Source organism: Acomys minous, assembly GCF_964271855.1.
Source record: "Acomys minous genome assembly, chromosome: 6".
NCBI classification, from domain to species: domain Eukaryota; kingdom Metazoa; phylum Chordata; class Mammalia; order Rodentia; family Muridae; genus Acomys; species Acomys minous.
In genome coordinates, this window is record NC_140487.1 from 1,153,777 (window position 1) to 1,172,802 (window position 19,026).

At 46.2% G+C, this 19,026-nt stretch overlaps 1 protein-coding gene across 1 annotated transcript in view; it reads right to left on the reverse strand.

Annotated features, from left to right (window-relative positions):
- SND1 (staphylococcal nuclease and tudor domain containing 1) overlaps nt 1–14,818 on the reverse strand; it is a 406,636-nt gene extending 391,818 nt beyond the window's left edge. Inside the window, exon 1 of the mRNA XM_084788021.1 lies at nt 14,504–14,818. Within this exon, the coding sequence (XP_084644147.1) occupies nt 14,504–14,581 (78 nt within the window). The 5' untranslated portion in view covers nt 14,582–14,818. The remainder of the gene's footprint in view (nt 1–14,503) is intronic.
- Nucleotides 14,819–19,026: the final 4,208 nt, after the last annotated feature.

Genomic DNA, 19,026 nt, shown 5'->3' on the forward strand with positions numbered 1-19,026 from the left:
ACACCACTGCAGACTCTCCTGCGCTCCTCCCGGGAGCCACACCACTGCAGACTCTCCTGCGCTCCTCCCGGGAGCCACACCACTGCAGACTCTCCTGCGCTCCTCCCGGGAGCCACACCACTGCAGACTCTCCTGCGCTCCTCCCGGGAGCCACACCACTGCAGACTCTCCTGCGCTCCTCCCGGGAGCCACACCACTGCAGACTCTCCTGCGCTCCTCCCGGGAGCCACACCACTGCAGACTCTCCTGCGCTCCTTCTGGGAGCCACACCACTGCAGACTCTCCTGCGCTCCTCCTGGGAGCCACACCACTGCAGACTCTCCTGCGCTCCTCCCGGGAGCCACACCACTGCAGACTCTCCTGCACGCCTCCCGGGAGCCACACCACTGCAGACTCTCCTGCACTCCTCCTGGGAGCCACACCACTGCAGACTCTCCTGCACGCCTCCTCCCTGAGCTCACTGCTATTGCACTCACCCTCATCACTCAGACCACACCAACACGCCATTGCTAATAACTACGCAAAGACAACAGGTGCGCAACCTTGCAGTCTTGAGTAGACTGGGATGGAAACCGCACTGTCTTTCAATATCTCTGAGGCCAGGCTCCATTCTGATGTGCACAGAATGGGTTTTGGCTCATTGGATGTATTTCTCCTCCCTGGAAGTTGGCAACAAAAACCAGGAACCCTCAAATAAATCCCAATTACTTAGCTCCCCCTTAAAACAAAGGAAATGTTAAATGTTTTAGACTAAAGTGAAACTGTGTTCTGAAATATCGCAACTTCACTTCTGGGGAGTGTTTTCTTGGGAAGAAGGGGCACATAGGACAAAAAAGCCCAGAAGAGGAATCTTCACCTGCTGGATCTCGGCCTGTCCACCGCCTGCGTCTCGAGCTCACAGCACTGTACACACCACATGTCCACACTCACTGTGCTTCATCTTTCCTAAAAGCATCTCACTAGCCGGCACGTCTGCGCTCAAGCACACATCAGCCAGCTCCCACTACGCCAGGAATCCCTAGAATTTTAAGAATCACAGACCAGTAATGACTCTCTGAGCTTCAAAACTGAAGAACAAGCTGGGCATGGCAACATACTCCTAAAACCTCAGCACTCGGAAGGCTATGGCAAGAAGATCACCAGTTTGGGGCCAGCCTGAGCTACATGGCCAAGATGCTATCTCAAAATAAAAATGCATACAAAAAGTATCACATAACATGATCCTACACTTAAAAGACAACAATGGCTCCACCAGAAACTCCTAAATTTAACAAAAACGTTCAGAAAGTAGCTGAATTATAAAATCAACGCACAAAAATCAGTAACTATGCAGTGAGGACCACAGGATAACATGTAGAGGCCCGTTCTCCCTGCTTGCGGCCTCCTCCTCCTCTGTGCCCTCCTCCTCACTCCAGCATTCCCCTCCCTGGAAAAGGCCCTGCTGCGTCCCACACTTCTCCTCAGACTCTTGTTACTAGACTGTATGTTCTGCTATTCAGCTGAGAACTTGGCCCAGCCTGCCTTTCAAAGACAACGTGAGACTATGGTCACCCTCAGGGCCAAGCCATTCCTACGAGCCAAACACGAGAGGAAATGACCAAAAATCCTAGACCAGCCAGTCTGTCAAGCAAGCCACAAAAGACCATGCCCAGCCCCACCCCTGCCCCGACACACACACACACACACACACACACACACACACACACACACACACAGAGACAGGCACACGCACACACATGCACACACACACACAAGCCCATAGTCACCCAGAGGGGCCATTTGTCTGACTCCAAGTCTTCCTAGCTGAAGGCCAAAGGCCAAAACCAGAAGTAGGCAGGAGCCGGCATCTTTGCTGCATCTGTGAAGCCCCCATGAGCCCTCCCACCTCTACACCTCCACATCTCATACAGGCTTTTGGGGACTTGTACTCAGCGCCAAAGCCATTTACAAGTCTTGCCACAGCGGAAATGAAGTTGACAGATGCAACAAGTACGAAGTGATAAACTTAACCAAGGAACTTCACAGTCAAAACTTCGAAACACAAATCATACTCCTGAACTGGCAGACGGCTATGAAAATAGTTACAGATTTAACTCAATCACTACCAAAACTCAACCATAGTCTTCAAAGAATTAGAAAAGGCAGTCCTCAAAGCCACATGGACACACAAAAGACCCCAAATGGCCAAAGTAATCCTGAACCCAATCCTGGAAGTGCCACCATAACACCTGATCTCCATTATACTATGGAATGGTGGTAAAGCACAATGGCATTGGTAAAAAGACAGTAGGCCAGTGGAGGCGTACAGGGCACAAAAATAAGCCCAAGTGACAGTCACCTGAGTGTCTCCAACAGTGTCAATGCCTTACTTGGAAGAAGAGCCTCCTCAACTAATGCTGCTGGGGAAACTGGATGCCACATGCAGAATGATACTAGATCCAAAGCTGCACAGAAGATTTTGGTCTAAGACCTGAAAACTCTGAAATGATCAGATAACTCTTCTACTATAACCAGTCAAGTTCTTTCTGAAAAGACGTCAACTGCACAGGAAATAATCCCCAAAACTGTTAAGTAAGATTATATGAAATCAAACAAACAAACAACAACAAAAAAACATAAAAAGAAGAACAAAAAAACTTCTCTACCACAAAAGAGTGAAAAGATAGCCAACAAAATGAGGGGAGGAAAAAAATCCGTTGCCAACATGCATGACTGGAGATTAATGTTTGGGATGCATACAACCACAAAAGTAAACACCAAACCAGACATAGAAGCCACAAAGTGAGTTCAAGGTCAACCTGTCTCCAGTAGGCCCTGTCTCCAAAACAAAAGGTAAACACACACAAATCAAGCAATCAATGAATAAGCCTATAAAGAGACCGTTTTCAAGGAAATACAAATGGTCAGTACTGATTGGAAAGTCTTCAATTCTTCATCAGGGAAGCCATTTGAGATTCCATCTCACCGACGACTATATTGAGGAGCAGCCAGTAATCCTATCGTTTGGATAGTGAAAAAGGACAGATCCTGAGCTCAAGGTCAACTTAGCTAGTTCAAGACCAGCCTGGGCTACATGAGACCCTTGCTCAAAAAGGGATTCTGTAGAGACGGCTCAGTAGCTAAGAGGGCTTCTCCAGCACCCACCTCAGAGGCCATGACTCCAGTCTCAGGGATATCTTAAACCATCTTTTGGCCTCTGGGGCACCAGCATGCACACATCACATAAATAAAGATAAAATAAATCCCTGGGACAAACAAACAAACTAGAAATGATAGAGAAGATATGGGGAAAGAAGAGCCCTTATCCATGCCTGGTGGGACACTTGTACAGCCATGATGGAAATGGGTCTACAGGTTCCTCAGAGCACCATGTGACCCAGATACACCACTCTGAATAACATGCCCAAACAACTCTAAGTCAACACACCACACAAACAGCTGTACATTCACATTTATTAGTGCACTATTCTGAGAGTGGAACCAGTTTACCTATACATCCACAGATGAGTGGCTAAGGAAAATGTAGATTATATACACAGTGAAATTTAATTCAGTCATAAAAAAATAAAATAAAATCATGACCTCTGGAGGTCAGTGGATGGAACTAGAAATTATGTTAAACAAAACAAGCCAGATTCAGAAAGACAAATACCAAATGTTTTCTCTCACATTACAAATGTGTTTATGTGTGTGGGTGTGGGGGGGGGGGGGAGAGAGAAGGGAAGGAGGGAGAGAGAAATGAACCTAAGGAGAGGACGTGAGATAGGAGAGCTCTTAGGGAAGGCAAGTGTGGAAAAGGCGGCTCGTGGAGACCCTGTGATGAACGCAGAAATGGAGACTGCCTGGGAGAAGAAAAGAGAACCAGCAAGAGAGGGAAAGCGGCCAGGAGAGCCGTGGGGAGGACGACAAGAACAACACAGTGGGACAATGCGCACTGCCACATCCATGGCAAAATGCCACAATGAAACATTACTTTGCATGTTAAATTTAAGAATTAATTTTACGGGGTGCTGGAGAGATGGCTCAGAGGTTAAGAGCACTGCCTGTTCTTCCTGAGTTCAATCCCAGGTCGTCACACGGCGGAAGGAGAAGCTGCACAACCGGAAGCTGTCCTCTGACATCTCACCTCCACACTGCTCCACAGTGGCCTCCCCGATTCCCACACGTACAAACAAATAAAGGTTTTTTCAAAAAAAGAAAAGAGCACTGGCTACTCTTCCAAAGGACCCGGGTTCAATTCCTAGCACTCACACAGCTGCTCATAACCATCTGTAATTCCATGTCCAGGAAATCCATCACCCTCTTCTGGACACTGCTTGTATGTGGTGACAGGAATACATGTAGTTAACATATTCACACACATAAAATAATGAAATAAAATAAAATTTTTAAGTGCTTCTTGCTCCTCCAGGGGATCCAAGTTTGGTTCCCAGCACCCACAGCAGGAGGCTCTAGCTCAAGGAGACCTGACACGCTCTTGCATACTCCACAGGCGCTCGCTGGAGCCGATGTTTGCCACGCCCACCACCACACACTAGGATATGCTGATGTGGGCCTACTATCAGATCCCAAAAGTTAAGAGAGCAGCAGCCCTGCAAGTCTACTTGATTCCAGGTGTCGTCCTCTGCCTCGCTTTCTCTTCTAACTGACCTGTTAGACACTGGGGTTTGTTAGACACTGGGGTTCTCACAACCATCTTCCCAGGGTTATTAACTTTTAGGAAAGCTTGAAAATCTCTTCTGCATTCTGGGATGAACTGGGAACAGCCAGAGAAGAGCTGCATAGAGTATGGGGTAAGGGTGTGGCTTCCATGCCACCCAACCAGAACCTCCACATAGTCACCAACCCTGAAGCTCACCAAGCCCTCCCAATGTAACTTAAGGGAGGAAAGGGGGTTGCATTATTTAGCCATAGATGACTCATACACTGGCCACAGGTAAGCTCTAGGCTCTCACTTTTCCCTTCCCCCTCCAGCTGGATTAAAATTTCACCCCCTGGCAACCACACCCTAATTTAAGCATTTTCCTAAGTCACTTATGAACTCTATTTTAAAGGCTCTTATGACAAGAGATACTCCCTTTACCTTTGTGCATACTGTGTTGGTGTACGTGTGTGTGTGTGTGTGTGTGTATGTGTGTGTGTGTGTGTGTGTGTGTATGTGTGTGTGTGAGGGGGGGGAGAGTAGGAGGGAGGGAGGGAGGGGGAGGGGAAGGAGGGAAGGAGGGACAGAGGGACAGAGGGAGAGGGAGCGAGAGCAAGCTAAAGTTAAAGTGTGGAAGTCATAGGACACTCTGCAAATGTCAGTTATTTCTTCCACCATGTGGGACTTGGGAGTCAAAGTCATGTCCTCAGGCAACAAGTGCTGAGCCATCCCACAGGTCCCAAATCACAAAGGTTTTAAGAGGACCTTTTTCCAAGATTTAATTCATATTATTGGGTTTGGTTTTTCTTTGCTCAGATTATACTGTATGCTGGTACTTCCCTCTTCCAATAAGAATTTTGTAACTTATCTTTTATTTTACAGAAGCCCAAAGTTAAGAGACTTTGATTTTTACAGAGACTTGGGAAGTTAACAGCAACTTTGGGTATTTTAAAGAAATTTAACAGTTAAGATGTTTGAATTTTTGGAGTCTGGAAATTCTAATAGTTGGAAGGTATTTTTGTATTGCTAAGATGATATTAATATGAGATCTTGGGGATAAACAAAAAATACAATAAATAAAAATATATTTAAAATAAAAAATGAAACAAAGAAACAAAAGGAATTGGGAAAGTTCTGTGGATCTTAAAATAAATGAGAGTTACAACTGTAAAAGAAAAAAAAAAGAGGACTTTGTCAAGGAGTACAGCTACCTAACATCAGGTAAACACAGACCTCCACCTTCTTAGCCAAGAAAAAGGGAACGCCGCCAACTAAGAGCCTACAGTAAGAACCAGACAGTGCTCTCTGCCTGTCAGCACAATTAGAAAGTCACACATTTTCCCTGTCACAAAGCTCTCTACAGATAAAGCAGATAAAGGCAAAAGCCAAAAGGTCCATTTCATCTATGGGTACTGAAACACTAAAGTATCTTAAGATCACTGAGCAGCTAGCTGGCACAGTAGTTACTAAATCTCTCTGTAGTTGAGGTAAAAAGGCTTTCAAGCAATAAAGGCAGGGCCGGGTGTGGTGGTGCACGCCCTTAATCCCAGCCTCAGGGAAGACAGAGGCCAGCCTAGTCTACAGAGTGAGTTCCTGGACAGCCAAGGCTATACAGAGAAACCCTGTCTTGAAAAACAAACAAACAAAAAAAGAATTGGAGGGAGATGGACCTCTTGAGCTCAAGGCTAGCCTGGTCTACCTACAGAGCAAGTTCTAAAACAGGTAAGGACTACACAGTATGTCAAAAAAACAAACAAGGAGTGCTGATCCAGCACACATGAAGCCCAAGGCCTGATCCCCACCACTACATACCCAGGAGGGGTGAGGCAGGAAGACCCAAAGTTAAAGGTGCCCTCAGTACAACCTAGGAGAAAAGATGTCCTCTGAAAAGGAGTGGGGAAGGAAAAATGGGGGGGTGGGGGGTGGGGGGACTTCCAGGTTCCAAGAACAGAATGTGAGAAACTCAAAGTTGTCATATTTGTAACTGACACTAAGGACTTCCATGCAGCCGGTGCCAGGGTGCCGGTGCCAAGTGACAGGAACATCTCAGGATTCTATGCAAATACAAGCGAAAGTGGCAGATGAGTGTTAAAAGGAGCATATGGACTAAGTCAGGCATCTAAAACAACTCCTTGGCTGTCAGGGACGACCCAGCAATAGTTTCTGACAGTCACTGGAAACGGACTCTAATGGCAGCCCAATGCTGAACTGATGAAAAGCAATGCAGTGTCCTGGGAGCCATCAAAACAAACGCCAAAGGAGAGCTCGCTATCTTCCCTCATGGAAGTCTGGCACTCAACTCCACAGGCGTATGTCGTCAGCTACCACGTGCCCTGCCCTCACCACATGACACAGTTTGGGAGTTAAGCAGTCAGTGAGTCCTCACTCTGCCCAGTCTCCAGCCACTCTGCCTTCTAACCACATCTTCTAGGCCACTTCATATCTTTACTCTTCCACACTAAAAAACTGTATCTTAATAATCCACCTTCTCTAAAAGAGTTGCACTTTCTTGTTGTTTAAATTAAAAAGCAGCGGGAACAGAAAGCATGTTTCCTGTGTATAAGCACCAGTTCAGAGTCGAGCCTGCCATAAGGTATTGGATTTCTCAGCTTCGTCGCAGCGTGCCTAAGAGAAATGTAATGGCTTCCAGTATAAGCAGCTTTACGGAACTAGATGATGCAGAGAGACCCTGAGTCACTATACAGATGAGTGTAAAGTGGAATACCTTACCCAGCACAGCACTCAGATGAAAACCAGAACAGGTGTATGCAGGCCAGAACGCCAGCCTCCGGACTCCTAGGTCAGGGAGCTCTGCCACGCTGCTTCCCGGGGACAATATTAATAAGCTGGGTTTTACTAATTCTAGGAAGATTCTCCAAATATCCTTCCTTACCTCCATTATCGGAGGCTGACACTGCATGACCATCCAAAACAGAGCACTTCCTACACGATCAGAACTTAATAAGAAAGAGGAAATGTTGCTATAAATCACTCATCACGTTGACATTTATATCACAAATCTCAGACAATCTCTAAAATAGCATCTGAGGGCTGGTGAGAAGGTACCTGCCACCAAACCTAAGGACCTGAATCCAATATCTGAGACACACATGGCAGGAGAGAACTGACACCCCAAGTTGTTCAGTCCCTCTGCCTCCCCACAACACACACACACACACACACACACACACACACACACATACACACAATTTTTTTGTTTTTGTTTGTTTTTAATATAATTTATTAATTTATTCATATTATATCTCAATTGTTATCACATATACAATTTTTAAATGGCACCGCAAAACAAAACCAAAATTTTCATTAAATTTCCTTTAGCCGGGCGTGGTGGTGCACGCCTATAATCGCAGAGGCAGAGGCAGGCGGATCTCTGAGTTCGAGGCCACCCTGGTCTACAAAGCAAGTCTAGGACAGCCAAGGCTACACAGAGAAACCCTGTCTCAAAAAAAAAAAAAAACAACAACAACAAAAAAAAGGTTCCTACAAGTTGTCTGACTTACTAATTTAAAAAAAAGTAAAAACCAGCTGAAACTGTTCATTTTGAATCATTTAAAGTTAAGTGAGAAAAACAGAACATTAACTTATCATATTAAGTCTCATTGAAAGTGAGTGAAATCCCACAGCACTCCGTCTGCATCAAATGCTCACAACCTGTGAGTCAGCATCAGTTTCTGCTGCAAAAAACAAAAAGCGTATGTCAATCTCCACAAGAGGAAGCAGCAACAGACAGTAGGTGTGCCCCCAGCCCAGCCATGCTCAAAACTGCACCTGCCCAGCACGAAGTGAGTGGGCCACTGCGGCCGGCGACACCAGCACTCAGCTGAGGAAGGATCACAAGGTTTGAGGTCAACCTGGGTCAACCATCACATGACTTGTTTAAAAAAGCAAGAAGCGGCTGGTTAGCTAGCCTGTGCTAACCAGTGTACACCAGAACACAGAACCCTCCCGTGTAATTATTAAAAGGTAAGACAATTTTCTCTTCTGAACATACAAGTGGAAACTAAAAAAGCCTCATGCCCTACACACCACGTAAGCGAGCATACCAACTTCACTGTCCATCTGTCCAACTACAAGCGCTGGCCTCGGGCCTACAAAGTCCCAACCCAGCCAGCCTCAGAAGGCCCGCTGTGCTCCAGCCACTGCCCTCACCACCACCCACCCGGCCAGTAGTCTGAACCGTCCTCCTCATGGACACTAACCGCTGAGGCTTACTAGGCTAAGGAGTGCTGAGAGGAACTCTGAAGCAGCATTCAGTTCCCATGAAAACCCAACACTAACAAAAGCATGCCCACAACTGTGACACACACTACTTAACTCTCACTGAACCTGCTTAGAAAATGAGCACTTAGAGGCACTGTTTAACTCGAGTCTGCTCTGGCTCTTAATAGCATCCATATACCCACCACAGGAAGACATGAAAATACAGGATGCCAGAAAAGTACGACTCTTGGTCCTATAGGAAACAAACACACAACTAAGATAAAGACAGTTCCCTCAGTCTCTCATTCATTTATTCAGAGTTATTGATCTCTCCAGGATACCAGAGCAATGGATACCCCTACTGCCTGGTCCTTTTATCATCCTTAAACACAGGTTATGTGGTAACTCATGTTAAATCACACAGTTCGTGTGCAATACTGAACTTAAAGACACGAAAGAACCACTATAAACCACTGGAGAACCATCACCAGTGGAAACCCCACAAGCCTGGCGCTCGCGTTCCCTCTGCTGGAAACACTTCCCTTGTGGTTGGCTCTTTGATGTCCACCGGATCTCAGCGCAAATGCCAACTGAGCGATTCTTTCCTAAACACACTATTTAAAGGAAGCAGTCCTCTCTTGCTCAAACGCCCTGTTCCAATCCACATGTGAACTCGCTTTCCCTACTGCCGTGCTTACTTAGTCCCTTCCTCACTGTCTGACTCCTCCGTGAGCCACGGGACAGGAACCCAATGCCCAGACAGCGCTTGACAGAGCTGCACAGTAAAATAGCTGTTCAAAAGAAAACGTCCCACAAAGCTGGGCACAGAGGCACGCGCCCACATTCCCACTTCTCAGGAGGTTAAAGGCAGGACTGCCACAAGTGTGAGGCCAACCTGGTCACCACAGTGCTTCACAGTGAGACTTGTCTCATAAATAAATAAATAAATAAATAAATAAATAAATAAATAAATAAATAAGTTGGTTTAGTCCTTATTTATTTATTTAGTCCTTACTCCATTTAGTTAATGGCAGCACTACGGGCAGCACAGCCAGATGGAGGCTTCGTTTTCACTGAAAACTTTCAGAAAGCATTCAAGATGCAAGAATAACTTCATGTTCCTTTACTAATCTTGATGGAAAGCTACCATGCGTAACTGCTGGGAAACGGGTGCTGGTAAACCTACAGCGAAGTCTTCATCTAATTCTACTTCTGTTCTTCAGCTGCCTTATGCTGTTGAATGGTAAACAAGGGTTTGGTTTGCTTTGGTTTGGTTTGGTTTTGAGACAGGGTTTCTGTGTAGTCCAGGCTGGCCTTAAACTCAAGAGATCTGCCTGCCTCTGCCTCTCAAGTGCTGCGATTAAAGGTGTGTGCCACTACACCCAGCTAAACACAGGTATTTTAATTACTTAGGCAAAGGGTAGTTAGTCCCTACATAAAATAAGCACATCCAGAAAGAAGAAAGTCAAAAGCTAACTATGCAGTGCATGACTGTAATCCCAGCAGAGGCAGAAGGGCTGAGAGTCTGAAGTCTCTTGAGTTTGAAGACAGCCTAGGTCATATGACACTCTGACTTAAAAAAGAAGAAAAAGCAAGCAAGCCAACAACATCAAGCCAGGTGTGCTGGTGGACGTCTTTAATCCCAGCACTCAGGAGATAGAGGCAGGTGGATCACTGTGAGTTCAAGATCAGCCTAGTCTACAAAGTGAGTCTAAGACAGCCAAGGCTACACGGAGAAACTCTGCCACGAGGAAAAAAAAAGCCAACATCAACAGGCTACTCTATCCCCACCCAACTCTCAAAAGAAACATGTTTCTTAGCTCAGAAGGCTAAAATATACCCAAGTATAATAAACACAATTATAGGAAGAATCTCCTACAGGTTACACCCTAAAGAAATTTCCACAAAGCTACATGGGAGGAAATCCACAATTTACAACAAGGGGCAGCATGAATCCTGTGGAAATAATAAACTATGGTTACTCTGCCTTTTACGCATCCAGAGGGATGAAGACTGACAAAGGGTCCTCTCCTCCTATGAGGGAGGGAGTGTGGGACAATTCAACCCTCAGGCCTGCCACACAAAAAGCACAGTAAAGTCAAAGACTGAGCAATGTGCTCCATCCACAGCTGTGAAAGTCAAGCTGCCAGGCTGGATGGCTCAGTGGTTAAGAGCACGGACTGCCCTTCCAGAGGTCCTGAGTTCAATTCCCAGCAACCACATGGTGGCTCACAACCATCTGTAACACGATGCCCTCTTCTGGTGTGCATAAAGACAGTGTACTCATAAACATAAAAATAAATAAATCCTTAAAAAAATAATAAATAAATAAAAAAGAAAGTCAAGCTGCCATCCATATGCACCTGTAGAAAGCCATAGAAGGCTCTGTCCCCAAAACATAAGGAGACTGGTCAGTGAAGCCAGAAGACACCCTTTCCTAAACAGCCACTAAATGGGGTGACTAAACCTCACCTCTGGAACATCTGCAGACAATGTTCAGTCACAGCTAAGGAAAAGTCCAGCAAAGTACAGAGTTGGGAGCTTCAGTGGTTTGGGAGTAAGATCTGATTTGACAGAGACAGTTAATTTCCCGAGCTGCTCCTAGCCTACCCGCACCTTTGCTAGTCTTATCCCAACTCAACACACAGAAAATCTGTCTTCCTTTTTCACTCAATTTGAGTTTTTTTTAGTAACAAGACAGCTCCAAAATGCTTGTGTCGACTTATTGCCCACTTTCTCCTTAATGATACCCCAGATCATCCCCAATCTGGACAGCACAACAGACACACTGGCATCACAGTCAGTACTAGAAAGTCTTTTAAATTTGGTTCTCAGAGACCAAAAGAAACAGACTGTCGATGGCCCCCACAACACTTTCTTTTACCAGAGAGAAAAAAGAAGGAAAGAGTGAGAGAGAGAGAGAGAGAGAGAGAGAGAGAGAGAGAGAGAACTATTCCTTCCCAATGCAGAAAAACCTCCACCGTCAATCATTTTTGACCCTCAGACCAGCCCAGTCCACAGGAATCCGAATGCTCCCACTAAAAAGCACAGCTTTGCTTACTCAGTGTTCCAATTCCACACCCTTCCAGAAGACAGAAGAAAGCAGCACCTCTGTGTTCTAACCTATCAACCTGCTTCTTTCTCTCCTTCCTGAAAAAAAAAAAAAAGAACGCACCCTCCTTGGCAGACTTCTTACAGAGCACTTCCCAGTACCACTGGAAACGATTACTCTCCAGGAAAATACAACTTTGCTTAGCAGAAGAGCTTCAGAGAGCAATTTGTCTTTGGTCGATTTTTCATTCCAGATAACGCTTCTAAAGCTGGCACAAATCTGCTGCTACTTACCCACCCTGCTGTAGTGTGGTCACAGCCTGTGGCGGCCCATGCCCGATACAGACTGTTCAAATGACTGAATCTCAAACACCACACAGCAACCATAAGGACCAAATGCAGTCTCACAGCCTCAGCAGCAGCAACCAGCATGTCCTGGAACAGCATCTAAGCTTTTCTCAGCTTAATTACAGTCAGCTTCACTTGCCTACAATTTGTGGCCATGCATCACTGGCCCCACCCTTTACATCAGAAAGTAATACCCCCGAGTCCTGAGTCCTCAGCAGCGTGGTTTACATTAGCTTGTATAGTGGCAAGCAGACCTGGGTTCCAGTTTCAGCTCTGCCTCTTATTACTAATAAAAGGTACCTAGCTGTCTGGGTCAGTTAGCCTATCTGAGCCTCACTTAGACATCTGCTTGCTAGATGACAGAAACGAGACAATGTGGAGACCAGCTGCGGATGTGACAGTGACTGTTGCTAACACAGGAAGGAATCTGTAAGAAGGCGCAATCACTTCTGAGAACGCAAATACCCTGGACACTTCCAACATTGTTAGAAGCAAAAATCACTTCAGCTTCTAAGGGAGGCCTTTAAGAAAAAGTCAAACCTTAGCAGAAAAACTTTAAAAAAAAAAATCTACTGCAGGCCACCAAAACCACAGCAGACAGCTAAGTGTACACTCTGTGTTCCTATGAGGAGAACCGGTACAAATGAAAATGGTGATGAAAGAGGAAGCACTTCAGGAACATCCTTTCAAGAGTAGAGATTTCAAAGAGAGAAAACATGGAGCTCGGAAATCCCCTACTCACTGGACCTGATGAGTTCTGACCATCTATACATAAATAGAAAAGGCAACAGAGGCGATACTGCTCACCCCAAGAACACCCAGCTGCTAGCTGGTTACTATCTAAGAAATAGATATATTAAAATTAGAGGACCCTGGAGGTTGAATTCACACACACACACACACACACACACACACACACACAGAGCTGCAGAATATTCATGTTGAAGAGTTGCACAAGTGTGTGTACATATGTGAGCACATGTTAAGGAACATGTGACCGAGCACCCATTCAGAGGCCAAAAAAAGATATTGGGAGCACAGCAGAGACTGTCAGTGTGTCCCTCTATTGCTCTCCTCCTTATGCCCTGGAGGGTCTCTCAATGCACCTAAAGCTTCATGTTAGTGGGCTGGCCGGCCAGTGAAATCCCGGGGTCTGCCGGTCTGTGCCACACACAAAACTGAGGCAATGGAACACACACACACACACACAGTATATTAATTCTTTGAAAGACGATGGGGCAGCAAAATAGAATGTTTTTAAAACTGGCTCTTTGACAGGGAAAAAAAATCTTCCAGTCTGGAGGGCAACATCAGAGTTAAGATATGAAAAGCAATCCAAAAAGATTACAGCCACCTCAACCAGAAAAATCTATTAACAAACAAGAAATGTCAGATCTGAAGATGTGGGAAGATAAAAAGAGTCGATATAAGAAAAACAAATGTGTTAGGGTGGAAGTGAGGGTGATCGAACTCTAAATTCAGAATGAAGTGAAGTATGCCAGTGGGCCAGATCTATAGTGTTCAGAGCGCCACACAGGGAATTCAAACACCTGGGCTCTCCTTAGTGGCTCCAATCCAAACCGCCATGTGCCCTAAGGCAAGTTAACTTGCCCTCTTTAAAACAGTCCCCCTATCCTTAGGAAGTGAGAAAAATGCTACTCAGTACAAAAGCCCTGCCAGCCTAAATTTTTAAGTCAAAAGTACCTAACGATCAGGAGCTTTCGGGCCTACAAACAAGACACAGGGCTAATGGTGGGAAAGAGAGTTGAGAAAACTTTAAGTAACTGAGAGTCAGTAGAAAGAGAAAAGCTTCATGACAGCCAAGCACTCCCGGAGTTCCAGGAAACGACGTCAGGGTCTCGAAGAACTGCGAACTGATCGGTGTCTGTCAAAATAGGCAGAAAGGGGAGGGAGGGGGGAGGTTGGGAGGAACTACTCATGAACTATCTCCGTTAATGAACCCGTAATAGATCTGCTTCTGGTAACAGCCAGGGGCTCCGAAAGCCACGACCACGGAAATTCCTGTGACCGAACCATGACAGGGTGCACGGGAGGCAAACGTCAAGGGGGGTTCGCGTCGGGTTCTGTCTGGTGAAGATTCCGAGAGCAGGCGAGAGAGTGAGGAAGGGGCAGAGGAAGGGCGAGCTGAGACCATGCAAGCTGTCGGGAGGGCAAGGAGTCGATGCCTGACTCCCGCTCCAAAGCGGCACAGGGGTCCGGGTCCGAGGGCCCTGCTCTCACCATCTTGACGATGCCCCGCTGCACGGTGGGGACCGCGGGTCCCCCGGAGGAGCCGCCGCTCTGCGCGGAGGAGGCCATGTGTGGAGCTGGAAAGGCAGCGAGAGGGGCGGCCGGACGGGCTGGAGGTGTCAAGGTGGGTGTCGGCGCTGGTGAGAGGCTGCCGCGGCGAGGGGCAGGCGGGCGACCGGCTACCGACGGCGGGCTGGATGGACGGCGGCACCAGGCGCACACTGGAGCAGCAGCGGGACTGGGAGCAAAAGAGGAGACGCGATCTCCGCCGCCGCCACACGTTCTACTCGCCGCGCAAGCGTGCCAGAGCGCCACCGCCCTCCGGCCAATTAGCGTCCAGAACCCGCCGGACCTCGAGCCAATAGGCGCTCTGTCTGCGAAGCCCCGCCCTTCGGTCCCCAACCGGGAGGGGAGCTCCGGGAAGCGCTGAAAGAGCTGATTTGCGGTGACGGGCAAACGGAGGGGCGGAACTTCCGGGAAAGTCTGAGACGGTGCTGTCGGGAGGTGTAGTGGGAAAGAAAGGACACGTCAGCATCTGGCGGTGGGGCGCGGGGAGCCATGGGAACCCCGGGGGCGGGGCCGGCCTCGCCCCTCCCGCCTGGCCCCGCCCCCGCCCCGCCCCGCCCCTCAGGCAGCCGAGCGCCCACGTGTACCCCAAGGTTCCGGAGCTGTACACCGGAACTGGAGAACTTGGGACTTGAAGCCATGGAGGCCGTCCGGAGGGAGTCTGGCTGCTCTCGGAGTTCCGAGGTTTCGCTTCAGCAGAGTAGAGGGAACTTTGGAAAGTCGCAGCCGTTGGGCGACCCGCCCATGTTTAGTCTTGACCCGGAATGTGCCCGCGGCTCTCCCTTGCTGAGTGTCACCTGGGTATCACTGCTCCTGAGTTCCACTAACGCCGATTGGAAGTAAATAGCAGTTTTTAGAAGGACGATGCGTTCCTGTTCACCAGGGAGAATGGCCTCGTGAAAACTGGCCCTACACTCAAGACACTACTTCCACGATAGATTTTTTTTAAGTTGTAATTCCAAGCATCTCATTTTCTGATTACAATTACTGTCTTTTTCCCGTACTCAGCCAGTTAATTCTCTTTTGCCTTGTATTAATTTTCTATTTCTACACAACCATTGATCCTACTAGGCATTACTAACAGTCAGATTATATGGAGCCTGCTAAGTACTTTTCCCCTACAGTATACAATGTAGTCCTTAGGAAAAGCCTGCAAAGCACAAACAATCTTTCTTCAAGGGAGGATATTTGATGTTTTGTTTTTATCTCTTTTAAAGTGAACAAAAGTCTCAACAGTTGAACAGGTAAAGGTGCTTGCATGCAAGCCTAGTGACGTGAGTTCAATCCCTGCAACCCGCGTGGTGGAATGAGAAAGCCAACTGTGACGTGTGCACAGATACATAACTAAATGCGGTTTGTAGTTTTAGTATATATTTATTTACAGGGAAAAGTCTAGACCAGTATTCTCTAAAACTTTCTTCAGGAGGCAGAGGCAGGCGGATCGCTGTGAGTTCAAGGCCAGCCTGGTCTACAAAGCGAGTCCAGGACAGCCAAGGCTACATAGAGAAACCCTGTCTCGAAAAACAAAAAACAAAAAACAAAAAAAACTTTCTGCAGTGATGAAATGTTCTCTCTGTGCTCTATCAGACAAGGTGTGGCAAGTGAAACTGAGTGAGTGAATTATTTTTCTTTCTTTCTTTCTTTCTTTCTTTTTTTTTTTTTTTTTTGGTTTTTTTTTTTTTTTTTTTTGTTTTTTTTGTTTTTGTTTTTGTTTTTTGGTTTCTCTGTGTTATCTTGGCTGTCCTGGACTCTCTTTGTAGAACAGGCTGGCCTCAAACTCAGCGATCCACCTGCCTCTGCCTCCAAGTGCTGGAATTAAAGGTGTGTGCCACCACACCCGGCTTCTGAGAGAGTGAATTCTTAATGTCATTTAAGTTTAATTAATTTAGCACACATGGCTGGTAACAATTGTATCACACACCATCAGCTAGGTGATTAAATTTTAATCTTGCCATCATGCCTGTTAGCAGAATCTCTTATGTAAGTTTTTAAAGTGTTTGTATATGCCTCATGTAGCCCAAATTTGATTAAAGTGCATAATGGCATAATACTATTATGCCCTTGGTTTTTTTCTTAAATTGTTTTGTATGATAGGGTCTCCCCAAGTATTCTAAGGCCCTCAACTTTCCTGCCTCAGCCTCCTGAGTCCTGGGATTACAGGCATGTAGCAGCTCTCACAGCTTTATATAATCTTTCTTTTTTTTTTTTTTTTTTTTGTTTGTTTGTTTTTTGAGACAGGGTTTCTCTGTGTAGCCTTGGCTGTCCTGGACTCACTCTGTAGACCAGGCTGGCCTCGAACTCACAGCGATCTGCCTGCCTCTGCCTCTGCCTCCCGGGTGCTGGGATTAAAGGTGTGTGCCACCACACCCTGCATAATCTTTCTTTTTTAAGGAACCATTCCAATTATTTTTTACTTTATAACATTAGGTTTGGAGCTGGGCGTGGTGGCGCATGCCTTTAGTCCCAGTACTCCGGATGCAGAGTCAGGCGGATCGCTGTGAGTTCGAGGCTAGCCTGGTCTACAGGCATGAGGTGTTGTGTGGCTCTGTTTCCCGCATTTACAGGCTAAAGCACTAGGGCTGCATGAGAAGACAGCCTGGGTTTCAGAGCGAGTTTCCAGGCTGTCAGGGCTACAGAGTGAGATCTTGCCTCAAGGAAACTAAAGAGGAAATTGTTTTTAATAATAATGAATAAAAATTATTGGGCTGGAGAGATGGCTCAGTGGTTAAGAGCACCAACTGCTCTTCCAAAGGTCCTGAGTTAAAGTTCCAGCAGCCACATGGTGGCTCACAACCATCTATAATGTAATTTAATGTCCTCTTCTGACCTGCAGGTATACATGCAGACAGAACACTATATACACAATAATAAATAAATCTTTTTAAAAATATATCAAGAAGAAGAAAGAAACTGGATGTGGTAAACACCTTTAATACCAGCAGATCCCTATGAGTTCGAGGCCAGCCTGGGACTATGAACTGAGTCCAGGATGGCCAAGACTACACAGAGAAACCCTGTCTCAGAAAAGAATAAGAAGAAGAAAGAAAGAAAGAGAGGAAAAGGGAGAAGACTTTAGGAGCACAACACCTGGAAGACAGAAACAGGAGGACTTATACAAGTTCGAGGCCAGCCGGGGCTGTATGGTAAATGGTAGGTCAGCCAGGGATACATAGCAAGACCCTGTCATCAAAATGCCAAACAAACAAAAAAGACCATTTGTCCTAAGCTTTGAAGTATAAATATTTTGTAAACCCTAAGTGCAAAGTTTAGATCGACCCAAAGAAGAGAAGCTGCCTTATCATGGAATGGATGCGTGGAGCATAATACTCATCTGTACAGCCATCAGGGTGATGGCTACAAAGTGTCAAGTTTGAACCTGGTCTTACTGCTGTGTAGTGGCGAAGTCAACCTTCCTTTCCTTCCCCTGAATGCCGTTGAGCCACTGTAGGTGTCAGTAGCCTTGTACAGTTACATACTGTCTTACTTCTGCTGTAGCTTGCCTTTGAACACTGTTGGGTTTTATCATGGCAGACTGCCTGCCAGACAGATTCCCTTTTCTTTTCTTTTCTTTTTTTCTTTTCTTTTTTTTTTTTTTTTTTTGGTATACAGATTTCTAAAGACCAAAACATAAGTAAATCTCCAGACAGTGGTATCACCTTTGTTATATGGGAGTGTATTGCTCTGGGTCTCTAACTATAGATGGTCAAGCAAGGATAGAACCAACTTGCGCATTTTTATTTTTTTTTTCTATCCCTAGAACCCTTAAGTCAATGATTAGCAAACTCAGTTACAAAGGTTTCGCCAAATAACAGCAAGCTGTATTAACTTCAAGATAAGCATACTCTTTTCTCTTGTAGATCAAGGAGTTAGGAAAACGTGTTTAGAAGCTCATGTGTGTCGCAGTGTTTAGAAGCTCGTGTGTGTCGCAGAGCGCTTGCAGTTCTCTTGGTTTGTCTTCTACAACTGCAGAACAGCTGCTTCAGCTGAGAGCACTGGAAGAAAAAGAGGAGGCAAGAAAAAGGAAAGACCAGTTCCAGAAATAGCTGCCCTTAACACAACAACAACAGGGGAAGCACGTGGAAGTAGCTGTTGCAAGGCCTCTCCTCACTGCAGAGGCAGCAGAGATGTCATTCAGATTAGCAAGGGAGAAGAAACCAAGAATGGGTACTAAAGTGGCCTCAACACTGGATCTCTTCTTTGCTTCTGGCTCTATTCTGCGCTCTTAGAGCTCTGGCTTGTGCCTCATATCATACCTTCTTCAAGGTAGAATCCTGGTCCCTTGTGCTCTCCAGACTTAAGAAGCTGAAAGTAGTAAGCTTGTGTTTTAACCTTGCTGTCTGTGAACCAAGACTCACGTCTAAGGCAAACTCCCTCAGCCTCCAAGGGAGACACAGAGCTGGGAATGGTTGCCTCGGGTTGCTCACCATGACTCCAGCAGTCCTAGCTAC